Below are 25,985 nucleotides of genomic sequence, written 5' to 3'. Positions count from 1 at the left end.
CTTTTCCACCCCTTTTTTTCTTGCAAACAATTGGTCTTTAGAGACTTACATGTATCCTACAAGTGTTTTTCATTCAATCAAATTGTTTGTCATCTATTAAGGAAAATTATACTAATGGGTCCGATTCTTTCTATCTGTATCTGTTCTTCCCTTCTCCTACTAACTTATTGTTTTTATTAGGCGAAAAAGGAGCGATCCAAGTCTTTGTCTGTCTTTGGGGGTTTGGTTTCTCCAAAGCTGCGGGCATCCCAGCAATCATTTGAAACAGGTTAGGTAGCTTTCTTAATTTAATGCATGAAAATATATTCAAACATATTGTGTATACACAACCACAGATTCTTGTCACCTATGTTGCATGTTCTTACTCTCATAAATCAATAATAAGAGATGAAATTGAAACTGTAAATGGTTAATAACTATGATTTTCTAAGAGTCTTGTTTCTCAACCAAGCCTTAACCTTGGACCTTAAGGTTGCACACGTAACAAAAAGCTAACTAACAGAAAAAGGGGCTGAATGACTGGGATAGGCACAACGGTGGCAGGCAAATGGGTGACCCTATTCTTCATTGTTGAATAATAAAATGGGACTGAACTGAAGATTTGATTTTGTTCTGGGAAGCAACTTATAGTTAGAGGATTTTGTGTAAAAAACAAAAGTAGATGGGTAAAAAGGGGGGGGGGGGTGTGTGTGTGTTTGTGGAGTTGACACCCAACTTCTTACTGTAAATATCAGAAATATGCATTACTACCTAACTTTGTCACAAGAGGAAGTAAGCATTAGTTACATCGTTGATCTTTTGACCTGCGGTCTGGCTACCTGCATAATGGACTTGTATATGCTAGTGTCTATGATGCATACAGTTAACATATTTTGCTCATCTGTTGCATACAGCCGAATGACCAACATCGATCTGATGTTAATTATGGGAACCTTAATCAGAGGTCTGGGGCTTATATAAGGTTATCTATGTTTGCCCATGTATTTGCTGCATGAATACTAACTATCAGGGAATCACATATGGGGTTTTTAGAACTCAAGAAAATCCACCTTTACATGTTTGGTTAGCTGATATTTGTGACCTAATTAAGAACCTCATTGCTGCAGCCCTGGAGATGGTTGTTGAAATAGCAAACAGGCGGTCTTCAATGTTATCTGCTTTTGCTAAAGTCCGAGAAGAAATGTAATGTAGCTTGGAGTGGTAGACATCTCTTTTGGTAAGTCTAAGCCTCTTGATCTTTGTTCCTTTTTTGGTTAGTAGTGAACCTAAGATGCCTATGAAAGTGTTAGCTTCCTTTTCTACGATTTAATGTCAATATGAACATAAAATGTTCAAATAATTATAACTATTCAAAGCTATCATCTGGCGGCATTGTTTCTCCCTATTAATATTAGAGCAAATTGCATTGGCACCCCAAAATAGAGGCCTTAAAGCACTGACACCCCACTTTATGTTTAAAAAGCATAGAGACCACAAAATTATATTTTTATTGGATATATTTGTCCAATTTGTCACTAAAAACCTTTTAGATACTGTTTATTATAGGGATATTTTTGAAAATAAACAGTGATTTAACTGTTTTCAGTGATAAATTTGACAAATATATCCAATAAAAATCCAATTTTGGGGTCTCTGTGCTTTTTAAACGTAAAGTGGGGTGTCAGTGCTTTAAGACCTCCATTTTGGGGTGCCAGTACAATTTGCTCTTAATATTAAGATAATAAATGCTCTTTCTTATGAAAGGCATATGGTGCTGAAGTCGCCTTTATCTACCTTTGAATTTCCCTTGATTTCATAAATAAATGGAATTTGCACCGAAAAAAATTCTGTACTCTTTTTTTTCTTTTTTGGTAACCAAAAAATTGTACTCTCAAAAATGTATAGGGTCCCACAAAAAAGTGGTGCAAACCTGAAAAATGTCTAGAAGGTCATGCATATTTTGGATAAATCCCGTCCCTCGTAAATCATGTTACTTTTCTATTTGATGTCTATTAGTTACCACCTAACAGTATTTTGCAAAAGAATCTTGTTGCTTGCACTATTGGCTTATTAATTGGTGATTTTGAAAATTTCCTACTGTTTTTTTGCTTTAAAATTGCCAGAATTGGCTGGTTTGCATCATCCCTTACTGACACAGATTTGTCTTTCAAGACTCAAAACATTTCAACAGACTTGCCCCCATTTTTCTCTCCCTCTCTTCTAGGTACAAGGTGGATTCTATGGCAAACAGCAATAATGATAATAATAAAGGGGTATTTTATTTATTTATTATTATTAAAAAAAAATTTTGGGGGGGGAGGGAAAGAGAGATGGTTTGCTTTGGTTTTATTCTCCTTACAAGTATCTAATGACATTTTTACCTTCATTATAAGGACTTTAAGATCAGCATGGTTTACCACTTAACATGCAGTGGGGGGTACATGAACATATGTATTACGGGGTACACATGCGTGTTTAACTGTTTCATATGCTTACCTGTTTTTTGTAATCCTTTTAACTGTTTACCTAGGACCTCTCTTTCTATTGTGCACATGTAAAGCTTAAAATGCAGTTTATTTTCTCTTATAATTGGTTTGTTTTCCCTTTCTTATTTCATAGTATAATTGTGTGTTCTGTGGGTTGGGGGAGAGAGAGAGAGAGAGAGGAAGATTGCTTCTCTAAAGCAACTGTTGCTCTTCCCATCTCTTCTTCTCTTTAGTTTATTTGCTGGTCATTGTTACGCACCTGTTTGTTTCAGTTTTAGCATGGAACTATCTGAAATTGATTTCTACCAAAATTGGTAAAAGATCCTTGAGTATTTCAGTATTTCCAATTGAATTTGGTTTTAATTTCATAGAAATTAAATGTGCAAAAAATCAAGAGAGGTTGAATGAACAATCCATTTCTTTTGTAATAAGTGAAACAGAACATTGGTTCTGACGCAGGTCTCCATAATTTCAACTTGACAGTGATTCTGCGTTAGTGTTGTTTCATCCATAAAAACCACATCATCAATTATACTAACTTATGTCTCTATTTAGCCCATTTTGTAATTAACACAAACAAATATGATCTTAAAGTTTATCCTAGATGTGATTCAACTGTACCATGCCTCCTCCAAGTTCTTCACTAGTCACAATTCCATTATACATACTCTCTTGATTACGTCTTTTTAACTCTATGAAATCCATTGAACTCTGCTTAAGTTTAATGGAAGTCATATTTCTTACAGTCTCTAAATCTTTTCACGGCTCGGTAATCTTCCCTTATATGAAACCAAATGAGTTTTTACCATAACCAACCACTTTGATTGGTCTACAATATGAGTATAGATGAATGAATATGTGATTTATTACTTGACTTGCATGATTGATTAAGGGTCATGTTCCCTTATCTTTATTTGTAACTGAAGTATTCAACATTGTTTCAAGTTATTTAATTCATAACTTAATATTATCATAGTTAACTAAAACCACCTAAATGGCAAAATATCGGGTGAAGTAGTTTTTTGCTTAATGTTATTCATGCTTTGAGTATAAATACTTAATTTGATTCATGCTTAGTATTTTATATGGGTATGTAAAAGACTAAAATGTTGTACATGGTTTTGATTAATTGAAGTTGTCTATATGCCTTTGTTCTGTGATGATTCAGATGCTCCTTGCTGTGGTGATTCCAAGGTGGATGTTCCAGTTTTGCAGATATGATGGCAATTAAAATGCCCCCTCCCCTTCCTCTTTGCTTCTCTTCCTTTATGGGTCTTGGTCATCTTCCTTGTAATCGAATGAACTTGCCTTTCACATCTGTACATACTCATAATAAAAATTTTGCAGTAATTCAAGGAATTTAGTTCTTGGAACGATGTCATTTCATCTGTACTCATCCTGAAAACAAAAAACTACAAGAAAATTGATGTAGATTCTTGAGCAGTTTTGTTTTTTTTTCATATTTGGATAAATGGATCAGGAGTCTGTGATCAATGATCTTCTCTTTCAAACATGAAATTTTGACGTTGGTCCTTGGTCTTAATTGAAGAAACGTGTTCTGAAATCTTGATCAGAGTATATTCTGTAAGAAACCATTTTTGTGTTGTTGATTAATGATTTAATGAATCCGAATCTTCTCCCCGTCAGGGAGCAGTGCTCCCCCATGGCTTCCTAATCACAAAAACCAGTGGGTCCCACTGGTGGAAAGGAATTTTTTTTTTTTTAATTTTTTTTTCCAAAAAGTGTTGTTCACCTTGGGCCCCACTGATGTTTGTGGTCAGGAAGCGTCGGCCCGTCGGAGTTGCTGATCTGGACTCATCTATTTCTATAGCATTGTAGATGTTAAGTTAGGGTTCCAAGTAGATGAAAAAATCTCTTCCAAAGATTCATGCTACAAGTCTTTGATAAATGTTCATTTTGTCATGTATTGTACGGGAAATGGTTGACAGATTTTATTTTAATGCACGAGTAGAGAAAAACAAAGTCTGCACTCGTGAGTAGGGAAAAACCACATTCTGCACTCATTGATGATAATTTTTTTTTTTTTGGCTGGTTTTTTGGGAGAGGGTTTGGAGTTGTGTTCAAGAATGTAAAATAATTGAAAGGCTACAAAGTTTAAGAGGTGAGCAACGAAGTAGGTTTCATCTAGACCAGTTTATGTGCAATTAAACTTTTGTCCTTGGCCCAAGAAGATTCAAAATCTGACCTCCTATGTAGAAATATTGATCTTTTGTCAACTAATCCACCTCTTGGAGTTAATTCTTAAATAGTTGATATTAGTAAGATGGCAATTTCATTAGGGATTTAAGTTCATTAACTATATTTTCTTGTTTTATGAAAGATATAACACATTTACACAGCTCTTCTTGTTGGTTAGTTCCATGCAGCAAGTTTCATACAGAGGGAAAATCCAAACCTTTTTTTTTTGTTCTTCCTCTGGGAAAAGGGAAATCTAACCTTAGCACCTCAAAACAGTTATGAAAGATTTACAATACCAGAGCAACAAACACTAGGGCAGAAGGGTCGACAAAATCTAGGAACTATAAAGTTTACACTCTCACTGAGCCTCTTCTCTCACCTTGATTACTAAAAACACTCCCTAGAACCTACAAAATTTCAGTTCCAGATTCATGTCACTGAAAGTACCCAAAGAAACAATAAGAAATAAGCAACATCCTGGAAAATAACTGTTGCAATAAAAGCATCTAACTCACTATCCTTCATTACTCAAGCATGTAGTTTTACCACCTACAATGATCCTCCAGCTTCACTGCTTTATATTATCAAACTCAGGCAGTCACTGCTTCCTTCTGCACAAATGCCACACCTTTCTCAATACTGGCTTTGAGCTCTGGCTTAAGAGCTTCGAAAGCCTTCGATTCATATTCTGTCAACCCTTGGAGATCAGCTGATATCAAAGCCTCAACACCGTTCTTCCCAAGCTTAACCCTTGATGCAAAGAAGGGCAGGTCAGTCAGACCTGACTCAACAAATGAGCACTCATAGACATCTGTATCTCCGTCCAGAGCACGGAGAGATGATTCAATAAATCTAGCTGCTGCATATGCCATGGACAGAGTGGCAGACCCTGCTCCTGCCTTTGCCTCTACTACTTCAGTTCCAGCATTTTGGATCCTCACAGTAAGCTCCTCTACTTCTTTGTCTGTAAAAGTTACAGATGGTTTTGACTTTGAGAGCAGTGGAAGAATAGTGATACCAGCATGACCCCCCACAACTGGGATATCCACATCAATAAGCTTCAGGCCCTTCCTCTGTGCAACAAATGTGTTTGCCCTAACAACATCCAGCGTCGTAACACCAAAGAGCTTCTTTGGATCATAAACCCCCTTCTGCTTCAACACTTCTGCTGCAATCGGCACTGTAGAATTGACCGGATTGCTGATGATAAGTATGAAGGCTTCCGGGCAGTTATCTGCAACAGCCTCTACCAAGGTCCTAACAATGTTGGCATTAATGTTGAAGAGGTCATCACGAGTCATGCCTGGCTTTCTTGGAACTCCAGCAGGTATGACAACAACATCAACACCTTTCACAGCATTAGCCAATTCAGCAGTCCCTGTAAAGTCCAGAACTTGAGAAGGAGTATTGCAGTGACTGAGATCAGCAGCCACTCCCTTAACATTTGCAATATCATAAAGATGAAGAGCGGAGACCAATGGGGACATCTTCGTTAGAAGTGCAAGGGGTTGGCCAATTCCTCCAGCAGCACCAAGAATGGCCACTTTGAAAGCTGAAGCCTCTGGCCGAACACAATTAACTCTTTCATGATTTTGTTTTTGAGTTATATGTGTGAATGAGTCTCGAAGAGCAGCGCTACCTTCCTTGCCCAAGAAGGATGAGACAGAATTACAGTTTACAGATGTTGCTTTGAGACCACTAAAACTCTTAAGATAGTTGGAAGAGTTGAACTTCATGCTGTGGAGCTTAAATTTTGAATCTCCACATGCCTGGGTACCAGCAACTGAACCAACAGAAAAAGCGGCTGTTGTCATTGCTGCCATCCTGCACTCTGAAAGGAAGTAAAAGATCATCAAATTTGGGTTGCTGAAGGCTGCCTCATGATCATCAACATAAGAACAAAACCACAGTTTGATGAACTACAATTGGTATGGCTAATTGATAGCCCACTAGATAAAGAAATGAACATCTAGATATTTGTAGAATCTTAGTTATTAATTCTAGTTATGGTCGAATAGAGAGAACAAAAATAAGCTCCTAAATGCAGAATCATCTTAACACCATTCAAGCTGGCCAGAGGTTGATAGAGACAGGATCACATATAAAGATGAACATGTCCGAAGAACAAAAATAAACCAGTATCAAGAACAAAATTCTCTAACAATCTTTTAAGACATGTGAAAGAAGAAAAAGAAAGGATAATGACCAAGGCTTCACCATGGCCAACAACACTGTACCCAACCTACTGAATCACCACAGTAGGATCTGATTTGGACCACCAGTAACAAGGCTCTTGGAATCACTCAAGAGGAGTTAAAGCTTCATGACTGCAAACTGTCCAGTATCATTGATGAACCAAAGAAAAGCATACTTTATTTCCCAACTGTCTCTTATATATCAATAGTGTACTGTCTAAAGTGAATGATCCACGGACCAAAAATAACAACAAACTAGAACCATCCTGGACAACTTTATTTGAAAAACAAAATAACAACTTTTTAGAAACTCCTAGTATATCCATGCTTCTTTGTCATGAAACTAATAACAATCGAAACTTTTCAAAACTATCTCAACTGAAATTTCTAAAGTAGAGCCTTCAGTCAATCATCAAACCTTTAGTTTAATTATCAATCCCCTGTGAACAGTACCACATAAACAGCAAACAAGACCAGGATTCTGGCTCAATCTACAATCATGGACTAAAATCTTCTGTCTACTTCTATTGCATGTTCTGGATTTCCTCCTTGAATTGAAGTTCATAAATCTCCTGGGCTTGAAGAAATTTGCCCTTAAGTTTTGTAGCAACAAAAGATAAATCTGCCTAATAATCAATTCTATGTTTTATGAATGTTTTTGTGATCCAGTTGTGAAAGCAGGAAGAAGAGTCATCAATGAGGGATACAGTGATTGCCAAGAAGATTCTCTCATCTCATTAGGTACACTGTCACTTATTTGAAAATTTTGGCAATGAACGCAGGATCATAAAAAAAACCTAACAATACAGCCCTATACTATACTAAGTAGAAGTTGAGCTCCATTTGCAGATTTTGGGAAAGAAAACTCCATATATATATATATATATATATATATATATATATATATATATATATATATATATATATATATATATATATATATATATATATATATATATATTCCATTATAAACTTAAAAGCCGATTTCAGATCTGAATTTGCAAACAGAACTCACACGAAGTTGGAGACAACAAGGCAACCAAAAGTAAGAACAAAAGACAGAACATTGGGAGAGGAGAAGATGAGGTAAGGCTGTATCTATTACAGATCTGTATTGTTATGTTAGAAAGGAAAAATAAATCTGTATCGGGAAAATGGTCATTCATCCATGTGCAGCCAACTCCAAATTATGAAATAGTTCACACCACATGGTTCTGTTTTCAACAGGAAATTGCAATAGATGAATCTTACCACTTGAAAGACTAATCTAAAAACATAAAACCAACAAAAAATGAGTTCATAATATTAATGTCAATTCAAGATTTCAACCATTTTTATATCAATACTAGTCAGATCTTTTCCATTAAGAACCCCGTCCATTTCATATTCTATCCTATATTTAGGACAAAGACTGTAAAAGCAATCATTCGACAACTTCAGCAACTCCTAACAAGAATTAAGATCATGAAACACAATCTGAAGAACATCAATTAAATATATGTCAAGATCTCAAGGTTGGCAAACAGGAAAACCAGAGAGACTAGCAAAGGGATCAACTCTTACCTTAGAGTCAGCTACAGTTGGTAGAACGAGAGATGACAAAGCCTCCGGAGGAGAGATCTATAAGTACAACGTTGAACACTGTTGGGGCTTCGTTCAAAGGCGGAAATAACGAAGAGAGAAACATAAATGGCGCCTTAGGCCGTTGTAGGGATATTCCTCATGGCTTCCCTCCCCAGAACACAGAGAAACGGAATCTGGGCCTGGCCATGTGAAGCCCATGTAAAATTTGTGATTACAACGAGCATGGCTTTGCGTTTGGCCTAGTCCAGTGTAGGATTTTTATCCGCTCCTGTCCTGACATGCTCCAGTTTCATCCAGTGCACCATCGGATGATGAACACGTGTCATATTCTAATCCTATGGTTGATATTCTTCCACTCTTAACCATTTCATTTCTCTAACATTTTATCTCTCCTATGTCTCTCCCTCTTTGGCTTCCGCACCACCGACTCACCACTGCCACTTACTTTGATTCGCCGACTGAAAATCCAACATCGAAGAATGAAAACGGAGAGCTTGAGAATGATCATAGTTGTCACATGATGAGTGAACGATTGAACATCTCAGGAGAGAGAAACAGAGGCTCTTCGTTCCATACTTCCTCCTCAAACAAAAGTCCTTGATCCATCACCTTTGTCTCAGTGTGTTTGGAAATATATTTTCTTTAGTGGGTCTTCTCACTTTTCAACTCTTACTATTGCAGAATGATAACCACTCATGGTACATCTGCAGGAGCTCAAGAACGAAACAAAAGATGTGAAAGGGTGAAACCATGAACTTAAGGAAGATTAGAATCCAAGTGGAAAATCCATCTTCTACAATTGATTCTTATTTTTTTTTGGGTAGTGATAAGGATAAAATACCACCAAACCAGGTTCAATCATTCAACCGCGTTTAGGTTATTGACCCCAGTCGGGACTGGTTCGAAGGTTGAACCAACAAGTAGCGTAAGGGTGAAGGAACCGACGGTTATGGAAAGAAACGTGCTCCTGTGAAATTCGGGATACACGATCATGCTATGTATGGAAATTACAACTGACATAGAAAGAAAAGGAAAAAACCCTACCATCGGACGGCCACCAAGAAGGATCATGAATGAATCCAACGATCGAGAGTAAGAGGTAAACCCTATATAAACTTAAAGGGTTGCTCAAAGTAGAGGTATATGAATTGTTTTCCCCTTTATTTAATTAAGCTCTACAACTAGCCAGAGCTCTGTGGTGTTCCAACTATTGACTTAACCTTAGGAGGTAGCTTCCCGACCATTGAGTCGGCCCACAATTGACGTTGTTTTGCAAGAATCCTAGGGTTGAGCAATTTTTGGACACATCATTTGGGGCTGTCTGTGGGAAACGCTTCAAAAAGCCATGGTAGACACTAGATCTATGATTCAGAGGCATCAAAATCAGAAATTTCAACCTCCCTTTAAATGAAAACCTTGCTCCTCCATAGGGAAATCGTGTTCGTGAAGGAGAACAACACGAGGAAGAATAAATAGCCGAAGGAGCCCATTTGAATGACAGAGAGATCCAGATGATTCCAGTCATTCAAGAGAAAATGAATCAAAGCCAGCGACTGATGAACCAAATGCAGGTTCAATTTCTAGAGATGCAGGCCATGCTCCGAACGATGGCTAGACGCCTGGGAGCCCCAAGGACCTGAATCTCCATGATCGTGAGGGGGTGAGAAGGTAACCTCGGAGGACTGAAAGCAGAAACTCTCCAATAAGAGGACGTTCACCTTGCAGGGAAAGAAACCCAACCAAGGGCCAGAACTTTCATTAGCCATTGGAAAGAAACTTAAGGCCGCAGAAGAAGAGGGTGAATGGTTGGGAATAAGGAGAACGAGCGAATTACCGAGAGACAATCCAGAGGTGCGGGATTGGTCCCAAGGAAGTTGAACGGGAACCCTATCCAGAATTGAGAGAGGAGTATGAACACACTCGACAACATCTCAACAATAGGATAGAGAGCGTTCGGACACCAAACACCCGAGTGAGCGGTACAGATCGATTGGGAATTGATTGATATAAATATGAAATTTGGACAACTCACAAAAGGCAAAAAGATTGATGATATACCATCAAAAAGACTCCGTTCGTTGAGGTGATAGCCAAAATACAAGTTCCCTCATAATTTTAGGATCCCGACCTTCTCTTTATTTGATGGATGTGGGGATCTAGTAGCCCACATGAGTTACTACCAATAAACAATGGCAGTTGCTGGGAATTCTGATCAAATTTTGTGCAGAGTATTCGGTTTTTACTGACGGGAGCATCTTGGAAGTGGTTTTCGAACCTACCATTGGGAAAGATAGCTAATTTCGATGAGCTTGCTCAAAAGTTCATCAGTCAGTTCTAGAGTGGAATACAGACTACAGAGACTCTATTCACTGTCAAGCAGCAAGAATGAGTCTATTCGGGATTATTTGCAAAGGTTCAACAAAGCAACCATGAAGATCGAACACCTTGATGAGCAAGTGGCCAAAACATCACTCTTCATGGGCCTTTCCAACATACGACTTCTGGAGTTGTTATTACAGGATATGCCGACCACCTATGCCGAACTTTTCCAAAGATGTCAAAAACAGGCAGAAATAATAGAAATCTTTGACGCTTGGTAGGGAGAAGTGAAGGCAGCCAACAAAGAGATCCTCTGAATGTTAAACAATGATCGGGGAAGCAAAGGATGGTCAAGATGGAGACAACGTTCACCCGACAGCTCTGAGTATACTCCTTTGAATGCACGACTTTTGGAGATCTTGATGCAAATCAAGGATCAAGATATCTTGAGATGGCCACCCAAGATGACATCAAAATCAAAGGGAAAAAACATGAACAAATATTGTTGTTTCCATAGAGATTATGGACACTACACTAATGAGTGCAGGCACTTGAAGGCGGATATTGAAAGACTGATATCCCAAGGGCATTTGGGAAATTACATAAAGTGTCGAGAAGATGATCGAGAAAGAAGAACTATTGGAGAAAAGAGAAGAGAATGATCAAGAAGCAGGGACCATCGGACTAAAGCTTTCAACTCCAAGAAAGGAAAGGCAATTACAGGACCTGGTCGGTCCTCGATCCTCACAATCTTTGGAGGAACTGAACCCGAATCCCTTAGAAAGTTGAAAGCAAAATCAAAATTCGTAGGGTCAGGAGAAGTGATCAAGAAAAGAAAAAGATCGACTAATCGAGGAAAGCATCATGTTCAACGAGGAGGATGAAAGAGGTGTATGTGCTCCGCACGACGATACAATCATGATCAAAGTTGAAATTGGCTCTAGAGGTACACCGAGTGCTGGTAGATACAGGATCATCGGCAGTTATCTTATCTTATGAGGTATATCAGAGGCTGAAGATGGATGAAAATTTGATGAATCCAACCTCAACCCATCTGTATGGCTTTGCTAGATCCTCGACCTGTATGGCTTTGCTAGATCCTTGACCATGGTGAAAGGATCAATACAACTGGATCTAACGGTTGGAACTTTTCCAAAGGAGACCACCATTCGGGTGAACTTTCTGGTTTAGGAACTCCCTGCATATAACGTCATACTCGGGAGGCCATCCTTCACTAAGCTGTGAGCAGTGGTGTCAACCAAGCACATGAAGATCAAATTCCCGACCAACAATGGAGTAGGAGAGGTAACTTCTTATCAGAAACCTCTAGATAATGTTATGTTTCTTATTTGAAAGATAGAAACGGACCGAGGAAGGCTACGACCTTGTCTATCGAGGTTCATGACGATCGGGACGAGGAGAGTATGCAAAGACCCGAACCTGTTGAAAAGCTAGAGAGAATCCAATTGGATACTTCTGAGGAGGAGAAAACAACCTTCATCGGGTCAGAGCAATCTGCAAATTTCAAGGAAGAATTAAAGAAGTTCCTTCGGGAGAATATGTATTTACATGGTCAACTGCAGATATGCCAGGAATAGACCAAAGCATTGTAGAGCACAAACTATGGCTAGAGCAGAAGGCCAAGCTAGTAATCCATAGGAGAAGGAACTTCTTGATCGAGAAGCATGAGGCGATAAGAACCAAGGTGGAAAAGCTAAAGGTGTGACAACCCCCGTAGTTCTAACCCGAGATCCGTATTGCAGGTCCAAGTACCCGAAGGTCCAACCGGAATAAGTTGTGGAGTATCCAGATTGAAGTTCATGATTCATAGTCTGAGTCAATGGATCTGGATTTTGCTGATGAAGAACATGCCATTTTGGGAACTTAAAAGAGATCCATTGGAAACCCTGATGGACTGGAAAAGTGGATCATCAATCGGAGTCAAGATGTGATTGAAGATGTCTGGAATCAAGGTAAGATCACCCCCACATGTTTCTTAGGGTTAGGTTTGAGTTGGGGATCAACCCCTTGAGCAAAGCACCCAAGTATTGAAAAGTACTAGGGGGTGGTTGCTTAAGCGATTGATTGACCAATCAACAACCCCAAGCGACCGCCCATGTTTGCTTGCGGGAATTAAACCCTATTTTGCTCCAATCCACTATAAATAAGTAACTTTGATCTTTTCTCTCATTATTATATTCGAGATTACTGTTGTGGACGGTTAGGACTTAGAGAACACGTGGTGGAAGGTGAAGGAAGTGTGTTTTGAGAGGAAGATCCAATCCCTCATCAGTTTAGCAAATCTTTCAAAGGTAAGTTGATCTCACACCCTCTATATCCTCTCCTCATCTCTTTGAGTAGTGAGAATATATCCTCCTTGATTGGTAGTGAGTTATTTAGGATGTTCTATTCTCCCATCAGTGATCTTGATTAGATCATGTCCAAAAACGAATATTTGCATCCAAATAAAGGATTGATCTGATTAAAGGAGATGATGTGAATATTGAATCATTAGAATTCTAGGGTTTTGGTTTGTGTTTGGGATGTAAGCTCCTTAAGAACAAAATTCGAATCTAGATCGTCCCAAAATTGGATTAAAATTAGGAGATCTAAAGTCAGAATTTTGGACTTAGAAGTAGTTTGAAACTGGGGAGGTCGCTTGCCCAACCAACTTCCCTAAGCGACCGGCTAGGTCATAGTAGCCCAGTCAAGTCTAGTTGTTGCTCTATTTTGACTCTTGTCTATAATGTATTTTTATAATCCTATTCTAGGTAGCCTCTGAAGTTCTTTGGACTTTCTAATTGTGAGGTTTGACTGCAATTACAACAGTCGACAGGTAAGGACACATTCTTATATATATATATGATGAGATATGATCGATGTGTACTTTTAATTATTTGCATGCATCATTGTTCTTATAACTTACTGTAGTAGTAGTAGTATGATTCAATGATTAGTGGTTGAATGTATATATATATATATATATATATATATATATATATATATATATATATATATATATATATATATGAATATAATATATATATATATATATATATATATATATATATATATATATATATACTGTGAATAATGTTTAGATGTATTTCCATTACTTTATGATATAGAATGATTGATTATGTAATGATGAGTTATGATGTGTTGAAACTACGATGGAGGGTATCCATATTGGGTATCCATTGCTTGGGATATCAGGGGCTATGGTATGGGACACTGCTCACTGATGCCCCCAACACTATTATGGTTAATGGATGACATACCTAGGGAATCTAGAATGCATGGCTAGGTACCCATACATGCTACTACCCTTTCGGTAGGGGAATTGAAGCCTAATGACTCGTGATGATGGTGATGTAACTCTGTCTCATCCTACAGTGGTAGCCAGTCCGTGCAGAGATTCAGTGGTCCACTGTTGATCATACATTAGTAGGGTTGCATGTGTTAGGGTTTGGGCTCATGCACATCCATGGAGCGGCTAGGAGTTGTGAGGGGACATGAGAGCATTTTCCCCCAAGAATATGTGAATGACCATAGGGTTAGGGAATGGAGTCCAACAGAGATAGCGAGTTTGTGAGGATTCTCATTCCTACTTAGAGAAGGATACTGAATCAAGTTGGTTGGTGCTATAGGGGAAGTATATGGACTACATGTAGTATGTCATTGTATGACTTTGCATTGGATTAGAAACCCTGACATGCGCCAGTACTCATACCAATGGTCATGGTGAGAAAGTGTGAACCTAAACCCCAGCCATGGTTGATTAACGAGGACTGAACTGCTTGCCCAGGATCCCAACAGAGGTAACCAATCCGTGAGAGATCAAAATGACTAGACCTACCCAGAGGAGGGTTGGTGTTATATCTTAAAGCATGTTTGCCATTTAGAGACTTGCATAGTTTAGATTTATAGTTGCATCCATGCATCCATATATATATTGCATTATATTATACAAATGAGTATACTGGATCAGGAGAATTTCGTTTGACTTGAATGTCCCCTGTGAAGAAGTTATGGAGGCGCCAATGGGAAACAGAGATGTATGTCATGAAGTGACCTGTGGATGCCTGGAGTACGCTTGTAGCACCCATTGATGGTAGGAATAGGCAGATAGCTTGACATTTTGAGAAGTCAGTGGAGGAAAGCTGGATGGCTCCCTTCATTGCTAAATTTGAAGAAAAGGCCATTGCCCTCAAGCGAACTAAAAAAATCAAACTAAATTAGTTTAACTTTTGCTTCCGCTAAAGTCTACAAATTTTGGAACATAATTACTTTATTTCTTTTTCTTTGATTATTCCTTAGAGTATTGAACTCTTGTAATCCCCTTTATTTAATTATTTGAATTAATTCTTGCTCTTGATTATTATTGCATGCATTTATTATCATTGATGGTAAACCGTGGATCTTGTGACTATGAATTGCACCCACGAGTTGTCAAGCAGGACCAATACCGGCGGCTAGGGTGTGACAAAAGGGTTCAGGATTCATTGAATCGATTGAGTGTCCAACTTGGTTAGCCAATATTGTGATGGTTAAGGAAGCGAACGGAAAAGGGAAGATGTGTACTGACAACACTAACTTAAATAAAGCATGCCCAAAGGATTGCTACCCTGTGCCCCAAATTAATCTCCTTATTGATGTGATAGCTGGATATGAGACCCTGAGTTTTACGGATGCATACTTGGGGTACAATCAAATTTTGATGAACAAAAAAGACAAGAAGTACACTACATTCATGACCGATCATGAAAGCTTCTATTACAAGGTCATGTCGTTCGGGCTAAAGAATGCTGGAGCAACCTACCAAAGGGGAATGATAAAATTTTCAGAGACTTGATTGGGAGAAATATGGAGGACTAAGTACATGACATGCTTGCAAAAAGCCTTCAACGTTCGAGTCATGTCTTATACTTAGCGGAAGTTTTCAATGTAGTCAGGAAGTATTAAATGAAGCTTAACCCAAGAGAAATGAGCCTTCGAGTATCCTCGAGAAAGTTCATGGGACTTATGGTCTCTCAGAGAGGAATTGAGGCAAACCTAGCCAAAATTCAAGCGTTGATAGATATGGAACCTCCCAAGACCGTTCGGGATGTACAATGCTTGACAGGACGTGTGGCGAACAGGTTTATAGTATAGTCGGGAGAATGATGCTTACCTTTCTTCAAGGCATTGAAGGATCTAAAGGACAATAAAGAAGCATGATGGATAGAGGAATGCCAAAAAGCGTTCAACAACCTTAAAGAAATGTTGGGAAAACCACCACAGTTTATCCCGACAAGAAAAAGGTGAAACATTACAGTTATACTTGGTGACTTCAGCTTCGGCAATAAGCGCAACGACCAATCTACTACATCAGCCATGTCCTTCTTGATGCAGAGACTAGACATTCGGAGGTCGAGAAACAAGCTTTGGTCCTAATGATGTCTGCAAGAAAATTGAGGCCCTACTTTCAGGCACACCCGATCATGGTAACCACTTTTCCCTTAAAGAAAGTGCTTCATAAGCCAGACCTATCCGGAAGGATGGTGGCATGGTCGGTAGAACTTGGAGAGTACTAAGTGGACTTTAAGCCTTGAATGGCTATAAAAGCTCAGGCCTTGGCGGATTTTGTGGTAGAAACCACAACTCCGATAGAAGAAAGAGTGGAACAAACCACCTCGATAATGTGGTAGATCTATGTGGATGGTTAGAGTAACAAGCAAGTGGAAGGAGTTGGAGTTTTACTAAAGAGCCTGGGAGGATTCATCATTCGGTATGCATTGAAGTTCAGTTTTGAAGCAAGCAATAATGAGGCCGAATATAAGGCTTTCTTGGCCAGCTTTCGATTAGCAAAAGCACTTGCCATACCTGAGATAACTATTTATAGTGATTCTCAACTCATAGTGAATCATATACAAGGAGAGTTCAGGATTAAGGAGCCCCGGTTGCAGAAGTATCAGGAAATGATACAAGCGTTGAAGAAGGAATTTAAAGAGGTATGGGTTTTTTAGATCTCGAGGAAGGAGAATGCTATGGTAGATGAACTGTCAAGATTGGAAAATGCAAAGGAGAAAACTCTCGAACCTTCAGCTATATTGAAGAGCTAGGACTCCCGAGTATAAGTAACGAAGGAGTAATGTACGTGATAGATAAACGTTGGTAGATGGACCCAATTGTAGAGTACCTTTAAGATGATCAACCGCTCGAAGATCCGAAAGAAGCAAGACTCATCAGGGTTTGAGTTGCAAGGTTCACCATCCAGAGTGGAAGATTATACCGAAGGTCTTATGCTGGACCACTGCTCAGATGTTTGGGGGCCAAAAGATTGAAGAGTGCATTAGCGAAGTGCGCGAAGGGTATCTGTGGAGCTTATATGGGTGGACGAGCACTGGCACACAAGATACTCAGGCTCAAGATATATTGGCCAAAAATACAAGAGGATGCACTCAAGTACGTATGTCATTACAGGAATTGCCAAATACATTCAATGGTGTCAAAAAGAGCGGCAACACCCCTTACTTCTATCTTGGACCTGATCCCATTTGGCATGTGGGGGATTGACATCATGGGGAACTTCACTAAGGCTTCTGGCAGTTGGAAGTACTTGATTGTGGCAATTGATTACTTCACCAAGTGGGTTGAAGCGGTCCCACTTGCTCCATTCACTTAGAAGAAGGTTGTGAAGTTTCTACTGGAGTCCATAATACATAGATTTGGTATTCTGAAGGTTCTTGTTACCGATCATAGAACAAAGTTTGATAATCCGCAATTCACCCAATTTTTTGGAACTTACATGATCGAGCACTGAATGTCTTATGTAGCATACCCCCAAACCAATGGTCAAGTAGAGGTAACCAACTGAACCTTACTAAATGGAATTAAAAAGAGGCTGGAATTGAATAAAGCTTTGTGGGTTGAAGAACTCCCGAACGTACTTTGGGCATACAAAACGATGATTCAAACGCCAACAGGAGAAACACCATTAAAATTGGCCTATGGATCAGAGGCTTTAGCCCCAGTTGAAGAAATGGCTGGAATGCTTAAAAAGAGAATTCAAAGAAAAAGCAAATGAGCAAGGTCTGCTTGATAATTTAGAAATCTTGGATGAAGTCCGAATGAAGGCCATAGCCCGAATTCAATATTATCACAGAAGTGTTTCATCATATTACAACACCCGAGTAAGGCATCGACAGTACCGTTCAAGGATCTTATTGTAAGGAATACAATAGCTTCAGACCCTCGAAACCAAACCTCTTTTGAATGGGGGCATGTGTGTATAGTTGGAATTCAAAAGGCTCAACTAAGAGCTTCTAAACACTTAAAGAAATTTGCAAAAATTTTCTAAAGTAAAGGCTTCAGCTATGCCCGACTAAGACCTTCTAACACTTAGTAAATTTCTCAGGAAATTCCTAAGGAAAGGCTTCGGCTACGGCCGACTAAGACCTTCTAATTCTTAGTGAATTTCTCAGGATATTCCTACGGAAAGGCTTCTGCTACGCCCAACTAAGACCTTCTAAACACTTAGAGAAATTTACAAAATTTTCTAGTAAAGGCTTCAGCTATGCCCAACTAAGACCTTTTAACACTTGGAAAAATCTTAAGAATTATTCATAATAAAAGTCTATTGTCTACCCGACTGAGGTTCTATTGTATACTACAGAGAATTAAATATGGGTTAAGCTTATGTAAAGACAAGTATACAAGAAATATATTATATTCAAATGACCAAGGGGGCCAACCCTTACAGAAAGAAAAGAAGAAGAAAAAAAAAATACAAGGATTGGCGATTCAGAATGTAGTCGGCACAGGATACAAAAAAAGAAAAGAAAAGGAGTTTCATTGTTGAGTGGATTCTCAGGGTCCGCAGGATTGGCGACATAATCGGGGAGATCTACATTCTCCTCCATAGCCTCGGGTTTGGAGTTGCTGGGGGCTCATCGCTCACAATGCCTTCTATGTTTGGGTTCATTGGTGCATGGTCGGCTTTGGCAGTTGTCCATTTGGGAGCCTTTAACTTCAACTCCTCGAGAACCTCAGCATTACAGACGTTTTGGTGGAGCTCAGTCGGGAATGAAGGATCTCTTCGTAGGATGGACCTCCAGACTTCGTTTTGGCCATCTTTGTAAGCCATGGAATTGTAGCACACCAAGAGTAAGGCGAAAGGCTTACTGTTCAGATACTTCTAAGCACAAGCCTTCCTCACCGAAAGTTTCAAGCTCTCGGGAACGGAGGGGATAGCGTCTACCAGCCGATCATGAAGATCCTCCTTCTCCCTCACCAAGCTCTTGACCTTGGCATCTGAAGAAGATGGAGCAGTCTTCACCTGCACAACCTTCTCTAGCTCCTTAGAGCAACCTTCCAAAGTTTGGAGCCTTCCTCCTTTAGCTTCAAGACCTCCCGTTGCTTGGCCTCCACCTCCCCCTCGCAGCACTTAGCCCGAGCGTTGAGATGGCTAACCCTCAACAGAGCTTCCATACGTCTATGGAAGTCTTCAGTGAGGACCCTACAGGTGAAGAATAGATGAAGAATAATTAGCAATAAAGAATAAAGAAAAAGAACACAGACGAAGGACGAACTAAAAAAAAAAAAAAGAAAAAATTTACTTGATGGAAGAGTGTACGAGCTCTTCATCAAGCATAGAGTTCAAACCTCCAGATTGGCTGGCATTTGGGCATTGGTGGCCCATTCAACGACTAAGTCAGTGTTACGGGAGACCATATCCCAAACCCTCAACTTCCAGGGGGGAGACATGTTCCCCTACTTGACCCAGGCCCTTTTGGAAGCAGCTTCATTAGCCAAGTCTTCCTCTTGGCCAAATTGATGTTGTCCTGAGTGGATTCGGCGACATCAATAGGTCCTTTTCCCTAGCAATAGGTTTTTGCCGAACCTTCAGATGAACCTTGGGGGTGTTTGAGGAGACCCTCGGTGCAAGCGGAGGGGCCTCGGGTTCCTTCTCCTTTCTCTTGGTTCGGGCAGCTTGATCCTCTATAGCCTTGAAGCCTTGGTTGGCCAAGGCCTTAACAACTTTCGAGTTGTACCTAGGAGGCACTGCAAGAGAAAATGGGGGGTTATTACAACAAAAAAATATATATATATGTTGGAAAATGCCATGTTAGCATTTGCCACATCAGTTTCCAAATAGTTTTGATGATGACAAACACTCTACTAATATTTCCATGTAGATATGTTTTATCCAGCTCATCACTGCAGAGAATCTCGACGTAAATAACCGGATCAAAGAAATTACCAGAGAGTCAAGCCCAAGATCAACTCAAACCATCTTAGACAAAGAACCAAAGTCAAGAGGAGTATCAAGACCGTTGATCAAGACCAAGCCAAAGACCAAGTCAAAGATCAAGACTTAGGCTAAATCAGGGCTTAGAACACCTTTGCATGCACACACATGTAAATGCATCCATAATATGTAATTCATGTTACTAGAGTGACCTAGGACATGTTAGTAAGGTGTACAACGCTTAGGGTTGACAAAAAGATCCAAAAATCCAAGCCATGTCCCAGCCCAAAATTGTTTAGGAAAACTGAGCTCAGATGGTTGTCCGTCTGAGCAGACGGATGACCGTCTGTTTTGATAACTCTGTTTCTCAAAAACAACAGAAGGCCAGATGGAATTTCCGTCTGGCAGACGGATGCCCGTCTGAGCCAGTCCAGGCCAGATGGATGACCGTCTGGGCAGACGGACGTCCGTCTGGCCCAGATTTGACTATAACGGCTAGTTTAAAGAGAATATCCTCTACATTTGTTTGCAACGGATACTTTTGAGACGGATGACCGTCTGGGCAGACGGACGTCCGTCTGGAACAAAATCTCACAAAGATTTTATATCCGTTGGGGAAATGGGGAGGACAGTGAATTGAGGTCTATAAAAGCCCAACCCCCCCATTTGAGAATCATCCTTCTCCCCCATCAAGCACATATTCACTCACAAGTGAAAAGGCAAATTCTTGGAGTTTTTATCATTATTACTGTCCTCCCAACTCCGGTTGACTTTGAAGGATATTCCAAAGTTAAAGCTTTTACTGAAGCAAAATCTGGAGTTATTGAAAGCTGCTGAAGTATATTGATGCTTGTTATTCTTGATTCATTCATTGCATCACTCGCACTCAAAGGGTAAAGTGTTACTCTCTTTTGATAGGTAATATCTAATACTTTTCGTATTTTGAATTGGTTATTTAAATTCTAGTCTAGGTTGATTAGAATTTATTGTATTGGATACTCTTGTCCGTGAACGAAGATTGTAAAGGGTACTCTTGCCCTGTAACGAAGATTGTAAGGGTTTGATTCTCTACCCATTGTATTGAAAGAGATTCGTTAGTGGAAACACTCTCTTGAGGCTAAGAGAGGAGTGGACGTAGACTCGTAGAGTCGAACCACTATAAATTCTGTGTTTGTGATTGCTGTTTTCATTAGATTTCATCTTGAACTGTCAATCCATTTTGAAATTGCAACCAAACCGAGAAATTGTTATAAACCACTAGGTACAACCTAATCACCCCCCCCTCTAGGTTGCACCAACAATATATATATATATATATATAACAAGAACAAAAGATTTAAGGGATCGGGTGCTCACTAGAGGCCAAACCCCACCACTGAAGAACCGCCTCATACTCCATGACAAGACCATGAATCTCCTGACGCCCTTTGATAGCCTTTATTGTTTGCATGGCCTTGTCCTTGGCAGGAGAGAGGGAAAGAGGGCGATTCGTTTGAGTGTAAGAGTTCTGGTGGCTCCATGTGATCAGGAAATTAAGTTCGGAGTGTGGCGCTCGACAAAATAAGTATTGATGATGCCACCCCTTGTGGTTTGATGGATAGGTCCCCTCAATAAGGATGCTGCTCGACCATCCTATCTTGCTCTTGGGACGGTTGGAGAAAAATACCCAACCCAAAGGGTTGGACTTACTAACATAGTAGAATTGGGAGAACAAAGAAAGAGGAGTAATCTTAAGGTCATGACACAGCCTGACAAAGCCTATGATATGTCTCCATCTATTCGGGAGAAGCATACCGGGACAAAGGTCCCAATGATTGAGAATTTTGGCAAAAAAGTGGAGTAGAAGGGGAATCTCATCCCACTTCTTAGAGTATCAACGTAAATTGAAAACTCTTCAAGAGGGTTCGAATAAGCTCTTTCATCTGGGTTGGGAACTTGAAGGAGATATGAGAAAGGAAGAGAAAAGTTGGAAGAGATTTCTTCCACTTTGGTGTGGTGAATATGGGAACCCTAGAAAGAGGGGCCATTTGCAGGCCTCTTTAACGGTCGGGAACCCCCAACAATTGCTTAAGGAGAGGCCTTTATGCTTTCAGGAGGAGGAGGGAGAAGTGATTCTACCCTCAACAACATTCCCTGGTTGTTCTCTAGGGTTTGAGTGGAGGATAACCCATGATTGGTGATCCTCTCATTCTTATTGTCCGAGAGCTCAATTGAAGTCGAAGGGCTAGGCTGGTTAGCATAATCATCCCCATTAAGCATTCGATCGATGGAGTCATCATCTGAAGTTCTGCCACTACCCATGGAAGAAGAAAGGGATTCTAAGATTTTTTCCAAAGAAATGGAAGGCTGGAATCCTAAAGAGCTAAGCAGAAACCCCGAACCCAAAAAAGAAAAGAAATGGAGGAACACGAGAAGAAATAAAGTAGGGGGGCTAAGAAATTTACTTATTTGAGATCAAATGAAGAGAAACTTGAAGCTGGAAAGCTGGAAATTGCAGAAAACTTGCAGAGACTTCAAAGTGCAGGCGAATTCGCGAAATAATAGAGTAAAGTTGGAGGTAATGAACGAAGGGGTTTAAATAGGAGTGACAAGATTTTGGACGCACGAGATTAGTTTCAATCAATGGTCGAGGATGAACGACGATTTGAGTAATGGCATCCAATGAACGAGATTGATTGGGAATCAATGGTTGCAGAATGTTGACGATTCGAGAAGAGGCCATCATGATGGCACCTGCTCCCTAGGGCCACGTGGCGTTGGAAGCATAAGTTACGAAAAGTGGATGTGGCTTGATGAACGTACCGTTGTGTAGACAAGTGCAATAAATGTGACGTTTGGACTTGAACTTACCATTTCCAGTACTTATGATCAGGAAAAAGCAAACCAAGCAATCCAGTTATGGAAAGCAATCATTTCATCCAGATCACTTAGCTTGGGGGGGCTCATGATAAGGATAAAATAACCTCAAACCAGGTTTAACCGTGTTCGGGTTATTGACCCCAATGGGCACTGGTTCGGAGGTTGAACCAGCAAGTAGCGTAAGGGTGAAGGAACCCGACGGTTATGGAAAGAAACGTGCTCCTGTGAAATTTGGGATACACGATCGTGCTATGGATGGAAACTACAATTGACTTAGAAAGAAGGGGGAAAAACCCCAACATTGAACGGCCACCAAGAAGGATCATTAACTAATCCAATGATCGAGAGTACGAGGTAAATCATATATAAGCTAAAGGGTTGCTCAAAGCAGAGGTATCTAAATCATTTCCCTCCATTACCGTTATTCAATTAAGCTCTGCAACTAGCCAAAGCTCTGTGGTATTCCAACTACTAACTTAACCTTCGGAGGTGGCTTCCCGACCATTGAGTCGGCCCACAAATGACGTTGTTTTGCAAAAATACGAGGGCTGAACAATTTTTGGACGCATCAGGTAGAATCTGTGATTGATTCTATGGTGGTGTGCATAATTTGTGTGTTCGGTTCCTTGAAAATTGATGTTTCTAGTTTTTGTCTTGTAACCTAATTTGTTCTTTTAACTTTTTAACTTTTCTTTAATAGTGAGTGTTAACCCGGGTTTTGTTGCTATTGGCAATAATTTTAAAGGTTGAGGCATCGGAAATGGAAAAAGCAGTACAAAACACTCTAATGGAGGTTGAAGGAAAGCTCGGAACTGATCACTTCATGGGAGAATAGTATTGTTCTTCAAGATTTTTTTTTTGTCGTAGGTTAAATGATTTGATTTTTAATTTTTTGGTTTAAATGTGGTCGATGGGGAGCTTGAATGGGGCAGTACCTCCACAAGAAGGATTAAGAGTAGGAGGTGGTGGTGAATCGATGTTGCCGGAGTCGAAGAGCAAAGAGGCAGAGGAGAGCAAAGCCGAGAGAAGAGAGAAATTGTTAAAGAAATGAAATGGTTAAGAATGAAAGAAGATCAACCATAGGATTAGAATATGACACATGTTCATCATCCAACGATGCATTGGATAAAACTAGAGCGTGTCGGAACAAGAGCGGATAAAAATCTCCCTACCCTATGGGAATTTTATCCTTTCCATTTCTGACATGGATTTATTGCTAGAATACCATAAAAAATTCATTACATGGATATGATTAACTATGTTTAAAATTGTAATTGCTATTCTATATTCTCATTAATTTTTTATTTTAATTTCATATTGATATTAATTGTTAATTTAATCCTCTACATTAAATACAATTTAAATGCTTATTGATATCATGCATAGTTCCCAACAGTCTCAATTTTCATTAGGATGAAATCTATTAAAAATAACCATCACCAAAAACACCACTATCGAAGTACAAAAGGCTGCTTCTTGCTTCTCCACGAAATGAGATTACCATCCACAAAGAAGTAATACCTTAAGGCGGATCTTTGATCACTATGGGAGTCGGCCCAACCTGCACCGGCAAATCCTTCCATTATAAGATGATTATTCGCCTTGGATAAGAGTTCCTGGCCGGTGTCTTCTTCAAATATCGCAATATTTGCATAGGACCCTCCCAATGGTAACTTGAGGATGCTTACTGATATCGTGCATAGATCCCAATAATCTCAATTTCCATTAGAATGAAATCTTTAAAATACAACTCTCACCAAAAGAGCTCTATTTGGGTGTTGTGCAATAAATGCACAGCACCGTGCAGCCTACAATCAAGATTGAAACTTGTGGTAGAGAAGAAATCTCGACCACTTGTCTCATAGTTAAACTTTACCAAAAAATTCACTTATGCAAAAAGAGGAGAAACAAGCGGTTGAGATTTTGTCTCAACTACAAGTTTCGATATGGATAGTAGGCTGCACATTAATTGCACATGAATGAAGCAATTTCACTACCCAAAAAGACCATACACAAAAAGAAGAAGAAAAATACAATGTAGTATTAATTGTCATTAATCATCTGCACTAGAACATAAATTAAATGCTTATTGATATTCATGCTCAGTACCCAATAGTATCAATTATGACTAAAATTAAATATACTAAAATAATCCTCACCAAAGAAAGAAGATGGAAAAAAAGAAAAACTATATGAAAATCCACTACCAAATAAAGCCAAGTCGTGTATCTATCAAAAGGGGGAAAAAAAATTCTGTTATTTAGTACTACTTATAATTAATCATTTCTAGTAAAACCAAACTAAATGACTCACAATGTTCTTGTGTAGAACTTTTTTTTTTTTTTTTGTGTAAACTTGCGTAGAACCCAACAGTCTCAATTCCGAGTATAATTAATTATACTAAAATTACCGTAAAATTAAAAAGAAAAAATTATATGCATATCATTCAAAGGTAAAATGCCCAATTAAATTTGTTACCTTTAAGAAACTCATCAAAACCTTAGAGTCAAATTTATTTTCACATCTTGATATTTTTATTGTATCAAAATATTTCATAATATTAATTTCATAAAATAATTTTTTTAGTAAAGGGTGCTTGGTTTAAAATTGAATAAGGCACACCTAAAAATTAAAATGAAAAGAGTTCCTTACACAACACCCATTATTTTTGGAGTGAAACTAGTGACCACCACTATTATGCTATAAAATGGCACCCACATGGAAAATTACAAGTTACTCACAATTAAGTTTTGTTGTTTAGTGGAGTATAAAATGTCCTAAATGCCCTTTGGAGCAATAAAATGATTTAGTTGCCCCCATTTAATACCCTCCCATGTCCAACCCCTTATGTGAAATTCCCCAAGAATCAATGGAAGTAGATAGAGATGATACTGAGTTGGGAAATCTATAAGAATTTGGAAGAAGATCTAACTCGGACGTTGATAGAGTTGGTAGACGGATCAAGAATACAGTGATGACATATATAGAAGGTCCCAGAAAACCAGGTAAAGCGCTCCTATAGCATAAAAAAGGACCCAAGGAAGAGATTGGGCATTTAGGGCCCTAAATTCACTCCTGGAACAAAAGTACTAGGGGTGGATTGCTTGCCCTAGGCGACCCACCCAAGCTTTG

The 25,985-nt window shown here is 39.3% G+C and overlaps 1 protein-coding gene and 1 pseudogene across 2 annotated transcripts; one reads left to right on the top strand and one right to left on the bottom strand.

Annotated features, from left to right (window-relative positions):
* Positions 1 to 180: 180 nt before the first annotated feature.
* Positions 181 to 3,932, top strand: LOC149015345 (coiled-coil protein; the record flags this gene model as incomplete). The annotated part of the gene is given in 3 exon segments (XM_089155905.1): positions 181 to 268; positions 1,107 to 1,216; positions 3,634 to 3,932. Coding segments are annotated over 2 exon segments (168 nt in total), but the record flags the coding sequence as incomplete, so codon positions are not given.
* Positions 3,933 to 4,520: 588 nt separating this feature from the next.
* On the bottom strand, positions 4,521 to 8,542 carry LOC149015344 (malate dehydrogenase, chloroplastic pseudogene; annotated as a pseudogene). The gene is made up of 2 exons (XR_016173536.1): positions 8,423 to 8,542; positions 4,521 to 6,495 (listed from the first exon to the last, which is right to left on the bottom strand). The product of XR_016173536.1 is annotated as a malate dehydrogenase, chloroplastic pseudogene (transcript).
* Positions 8,543 to 25,985: the final 17,443 nt, after the last annotated feature.

This window comes from Hakea prostrata, chromosome 5 (genome assembly GCF_041222555.1).
Source record: "Hakea prostrata isolate BN-2017 chromosome 5, UWA_Hpros_2, whole genome shotgun sequence".
In the NCBI taxonomy this organism is placed as follows: domain Eukaryota; kingdom Viridiplantae; phylum Streptophyta; class Magnoliopsida; order Proteales; family Proteaceae; genus Hakea; species Hakea prostrata.
Note: the sequence above shows the minus strand (reverse complement) of the source record. Positions and strands in the feature narration are given on the sequence as shown.